Source organism: Otolemur garnettii, unplaced genomic scaffold (genome assembly GCF_000181295.1).
Source record: "Otolemur garnettii isolate 467f Iridium unplaced genomic scaffold, OtoGar3 scaffold00043, whole genome shotgun sequence".
Lineage (NCBI taxonomy): Eukaryota > Metazoa > Chordata > Mammalia > Primates > Galagidae > Otolemur > Otolemur garnettii.
The window spans coordinates 9,427,546-9,433,849 of NW_003852438.1; the positions used below are offsets into that span (position 1 = coordinate 9,427,546).

A 6,304-nucleotide genomic window follows, 5' to 3' on the forward strand; every position below is an offset into this window, starting at 1 on the left:
CCATACGGTTATAGTAAAAATAAATGAATATTTTTACATTTTAAAGTTTTCACCTGGTTTTCACACACATAAAATCAATTTTGAGGAAGTAAAACACATTTGGTAAGTATATTTTTATTATACAGTTGCATTTATTAGACTTATCTAATGACTCACTCCATATTAAATGACTAATGATCTACAAGGCCAATACCAGACAGATGTTTTGGGGGGATTGATACATATTTTCAGAATTCTGTATAGCTTGGTAGCTATTGTATTATTTTCTATAGGCCTTATATGTTTCTTAATCTGGCAGATGTGATAAAATGTATCCCTGTCCTCATGCAATCATTTTTCTCATTTTCTATTTTAGACCTGGCAAGAGTCAACAATAAAGAAATGAAAAATCATACATTTAAAAACGAGTTCATTCTTCTGGGATTAACAGATGATCCAAAGCTAAATGTTTTGATTTTTATCTTTCTATTTTTTACATATATACTGAGTATAACAGGAAACCTGACAATTATTACCCTCACTCTGATAGATTCACACCTCAAAACGCCCATGTATTTCTTCCTTAGGAATTTCTCTTTTCTAGAAATCTCTTTCACAACAGTTTGTATTCCTAGATTTCTGGGCAGCATTGTAACAGGGGATATGAGCATTTCCTATAATTCTTGCATGGCCCAGGTGTTTTTCTTCATACTCCTGGGTTCAACAGAATTTTTCCTTTTGACTGCTATGTCCTACGATCGTTACATAGCCATTTGTAAGCCATTGCATTATACAACAATAATGAACAGCAGAGTCTGCATCCAACTTGTAATTAGTTCTTGGCTGGCTGGATTTCTCATTATCTTTCCCCCTGTGATCATGGGGCTTCAGCTGGATTTCTGTGACTCCAACATCATTGACCACTTTACCTGTGACTCCTCTCCTATGCTACTCATCTCCTGCACAGACACTGCACTCCTAGAGCTCATGGGATTTTTCCTGGCAGTATTCACTCTCATGGTAACCTTAACATTAGTGATTCTTTCCTATGTATTTATCCTGAGAACAATTCTGAGAATTCCCTCTGCTGAGCAAAGAAAAAAGGCCTTTTCCACTTGTTCTTCACATATGATTGTTGTCTCCATTTCCTACGGAAGCTGCATTTTCATGTATGTCAAAACTTCAGCAAAAGAAGGAGTAGCTTTGACCAAGGGTATAGCAGTACTCAATACCTCTGTTGCCCCAATGCTAAATCCTTTTATTTACTCCCTAAGGAACCAGCAAGTAAAGCAATCCTTTAAGAACTTGGTTGAAAAATGCTTCTCAAATAAATTTTAATCATAAAGAAATCTATAGCCTGAATTTTAAATGGAAACTTATCTGTAATAATCGACTTTTTTTACCTTCAAATTTTGTCCATTTTGACTTCTTTGGCCCAATTATCCTTTTATGTTTGCATGCCCTGAAAATAGCCTGCATACAGTGATTAGATGTTGCATACATGAGAATGACATTTAATGAGAATGTCAGAACTTAGTTTTAAACAATAATTGAAACACTTTCTCTTTGGGAGGCAAGCAAAACTAAATAAAAACTATCATCAAGCAATTCTGCAAAGGTTTTAATCCTAGTACATAAACACATAGAACCATCATAAGCTGTACTGTGAAGTGAAATCTCCTGTTTCTAGTATACTTCTATATTTCCTGTATCCCCTTCAGTTTTTGCATCATAAATGTTGATCTACGCTGGTTTTATACAACACCATAGTAGTTTATAATAGTAAACATATAATAGTTTATTCATTCAATAAATCCTTTGTCCCTCTAAGTGTGCTATAAATGGAGAAAATAGAACAATGGCTAGCTTGAATGATAATACTACTACACACAAAATCATATAATTTTGCCTATCAACCTTGGAAAAACATTACATTTACCTCTATTTCATTCATAATTTATTTTATTTCAAGTGCCATGACAATACTTCCTTAAGCAGAAATAGGTAGGGTATCTAAGGACTTCAGATCCTTAGAGAAATTTGGTTGGATGTATAGAAATGGATAAACAATATACCTTTCTTGTACTTCAGAGGGATTTTATGGAATTTTTCTTTTCTATTCATACATTAGGTATTTGACTATAAACAAAATAGTATCCAAAGGCTGTAAAATATTCTGGAGCTTTAAATTTAAATAAATTAAAAGGCTAGAAGTGACACTTTGACTAATGCATTTATGCTTCCTGTACAGATATGTGTATATGTACATATATATGCATGTATGTATGTTATTGTTATTTTAGGAATATTATTTTCCATTTATAGTATATTTTTTGTTTTACAAAATCTCAGTTATGTATATCTTAAGTATGAATACATTTAAATAACACAATTATTATGAAATATGGAAAGGAAAGAAAAAATTTGAAACTATTTTATTTTTATAGTTTCAAGTAGCAATTTTCTTTTTATAGCATGAATATTTTATGTTAATAGGACTGAATTAATTTTGCATTCTTTTGTAGATTCCCATATAATCACTTATAATATAGTCAATATCAGAAAAAATTTAATTACTTGTGTACAAGATTCAACACAATTGAATGCATTTTAATACTGAACAGATATTCATTTTTAATTATTTCAGAATAATTGAGGATATAAAAAATTAGGTTATACTGTTTGCATTTGTTAGGTAAAGTCCCTCTTATTATTGTTCTCTGCCCCCAAGGGGTATGCTATACACCCTAACATTGTGCCCCTTAAGTAGAAGAACCCCCATACCCTTCCCTCCTCCCCTCTGAATGCTCCCTCATTCCCCCAACCCCACTTATTTGAGTTTTTCTCTTATGTGGATATGTATTAGATTGTCTACTGGTTTCAAATTAGAATTCAATGCTTTGGAGTCTTGCTTGAACTTATTTCAGTTTTTCTCTTATTTGAGTATGTATTAGATTGTCTACTGGTTTCATATTAGAATTCAGTGCTTTGGGGTCTTGCTTCTCCATTCTTGTGATACTTTATTAAGAAGAATATGTACAAATGTTATCCAGGTTATTATGAAAGATATAAAGTCTCCATCTTTTTTAATGGCTGCATAATACCCCATGGTTAACATATATGACAGCTTGTTAATCCATTCCTGGGTTTGTGAGCGTTTAGGTTGTTTCCACATTTTGGCAATTGTAAACTGAGCCTGTGATAAACAGTGTAGTGCAAAAGTCCTTATAATAAAAGGACTTTTTTCTCTTCTGAATAGATGCCTAGTAATGGGATTGTAGGATCAAATGGCAGGTCTAATTTGGGTTCTTTGAGGATTCCCCATATTCCTTCCAAATAGGTTGTATTAGTTTGCAGTCCCACTAGCATTATAAAAGTGTTCCCTTCCCTGCACACTACATCTGCAGATTTGAGACTCTGTGACATGGGCTACTCTTCAGCATCTGCACACCACATCTGCAGATTTGAGATTTTGTGATGTGGGCTACTCTCACAGAGGTGAGGTAATATCTCAGGGAGGTGTTCATTTGCATTTCTCTTGATGATCAAGAATGATGAGCATTTTTTCAAATATTTGTTAGCCATTTGTCTATCTTCATCAAAGAAGGTTCTATTCATATTGCTTGCCAGTAGATGGGATTGTTGACTCTTTTGTTGTTGATTAAATTGAGTTCTCTGTAGATTCTAGTTATCAATTCTTTGTCAGATTGACACCCTGCAAATATTTTTTCCCATGCTAAAGGTTGTCTTTTGCTTTATTTGTGTCCATAGCTATGGGGAAGTTTTTCAGCTTAATTAAGTCCTACTTGTTTATTTTTATTTTTGTTGTGATGGCTCCTGAAGTCTTTGTCTTAAAATCTTTCCCCAGTCCAACATCACAAGAGTTTTCCCTATATAGGTGAAAATCCTTTATGTCTTTGCCTGTGCCGTTTCTGAGAATGAGCATGTACAGATCTTGTCTGGCACAATTCAGGAGGAACTAAAGCAGAACTCCATTATGACCTTTGACCTAGCACAAAGGAAGCAAAATTCCTGTGCTCAGAAGTCAGCCAGGAATGGAGGTTGGGGCATGTAGGCCTGACACTGGTATGTTTCAAGGACTTCCGAATTGCGGTTTTCCAAGAGTAAGTTATTGCCTCCGGATAGCCTGAGGCTGCAAAGAGCAGGCAAACAATCAGCCTTTTTCCCCCACAGCAGTTTCCATATCTATCAAAAAGTGGGCTAGGGAGTTGACAGTCTGCTGTTTCATGGTTACTATTTTGAGTATAATAGATAACTTAGAAGAATGTGTATCACTTGAAAATTTAATCTGTTTTTTATAATATGTTAGTGAGGTAATGGTATGAATATTAATTAGCAGCGTGTATGTGCAACACCAGCTATGTAAGCTGGGAAGAAATAAAGAAGTTTGCTATTTGCCATATAAGCAGTAGCCCCCTTTATTCTACATAATTTCAGTTGCAGGTCTACACCTTGCGTCACCGACCACTCACAAGAAACTTCCCCACACTTTCTTCTAAGATTCTTACCATTTCATGTCTTAGATTTAAACGTTTTATCCATTTTGAGTCAATTTTTGTAAGTGGTAAAAGGTGTGGGTTCAGTTTCCATCTTTTACATATGGTTATCCAGTTCTCCCAGCACCATTTGCTAAATAGGGATCCTTTTCCCAACTGTTTGATTTTGTTTGGTTTATCAAAGATCAGATGGCACATAGAGACCGGTTTTATCTCTTCCTTCTCTATTCTGTTGTATATGTCTATGTTTCTATTTTTGTGCCAATACCATGCTGTTTTGATTACTGTGGCCTTGCAATATGAATTCTGGTAAAGTAATGCCTCCAAATTTGTTCTTATTACTAAGAATAGCCTTGACTATATGGGTTTTTTTCTGGTTCACACAAAACAAAGTACTATTTTTTACAGTTCTTTAAAGTATGACATCAGTATTTTAATGGGGATTGCATTGAATCTATAAATTGCTTTGGGAAGAATAGACATTTTAACAATGATGTAATGTGGATTCTTCCCAGCCAAGAGCGTGGTATGCTCTTCCATTTGTTAATGTCTTCTCTGTTTCTTTTCTTAGGGTTTCCTAATTCATTTTGTAAAGATCCATCATCTCTTTTGTTAGGTATATTCCTAAGGATTTAATTTTCTTTGAAGCTACTATGATGAGAATTGAGTCCTTGTTTTGCTTCTTAACATGGCTATTATTGGCATATACGAAGGTTACTTATTTATAGACTTGATGTTATACCCTGAGATGTTACTATATTTCCTGATCACTTCCAGAAGTTTTGTATTTGAATCTCTGGGGTTTTCTAAGTATAAGATTATATCATCATCGAAGAGAGACTTCCTCTGCCCCCATTTGGATACCATTTATCATCTTCTCTTGCTTGATTGTATTGCCTAGAAAAGCGGTTCTCAATCGCTCAATGACCCACAGGAACTGTATTAAAGGCTCATGGCATTAGGAAGGTTGAGAACCACTGGCCTAGCACTTCCAGCACAATGTTGAATAATAATGCTGATAGTAACATCTTTGTCTGGTACCAGTTCTAAGTGGAAAAGCTTTCAGTTTTACTCCATTCAGTATGATGTTAAGTATGGGTTTGTCTTAGATGGCTTCAATCAGCTTAAGAAATGTACTACTTACGCCTGTATTCTTAAGTGTTCTTGTTAGAAAAAGGATGCTGAATTTTGTCAAATGCTTTTTCTGTAGCTATTTAGAGGATCATATGGTCTCTTTTTTTCCTTCTATTGATATGGTGAATTATATATGGATTTGTGTATGTTAAACCAGCCTTGCACCCCTTGGATAAAACCTACTTCATCATGATATATAATTTCTTTAATGTGTAGCTGTAATATATTAGCTAAGATTTTGTTAAGTATTTTCACATTGATATTCATTAGTGAAATTGCTCACCCCCACCCCCATAATATCAGGGGACATTTGTCATGACCTGTCAGGCTTCTATGGCCCTGGTCTCAGTTAGCATAGGAAGGAACCAGGCAAGAGGCAGGTTAGAAGTACAAGCTTGTGGAAGGCAGGCTAGCCTTTACTTTCTGGGTGGCCCCGAGCAACCTCTGCACCAGCCTTTTATTGAAACAGAATGATACAAGTGAGGGGAGTAATTAACAATGACTACGTGCTGAGGGCATGGGCTCTTTCTCCATAAGGAGCTCCTGTGGACAAACTGCCCGATAGTCCACCCCTCAGCTGTAAATCATCTTGCGTAGAGGTCATCTGTCTCTTGGCATCCTCTACAGACTTTAACATTACAGAGCTGGACAGATAAACTAAGATGGAAGGGATT

General features: G+C 35.2%; 1 protein-coding gene across 1 annotated transcript; it reads left to right on the top strand.

Moving 5' to 3' along the window:
* Positions 1 to 381: 381 nt before the first annotated feature.
* LOC100958712 (olfactory receptor 6C76-like) lies at positions 382 to 1,317 on the top strand. Its single transcript, XM_003790649.1, has one exon. It carries the CDS (start codon positions 382 to 384, stop codon positions 1,315 to 1,317), a length of 936 nt encoding a protein of 311 aa, XP_003790697.1.
* Positions 1,318 to 6,304: the final 4,987 nt, after the last annotated feature.

Excerpts from the sequence above, each read along its gene's own strand:
- LOC100958712 (XM_003790649.1), top strand. The coding sequence starts at position 382 with ATGAAAAATCATACATTTAAAAACGAGTTCATTCTTCTGGGATTAACA.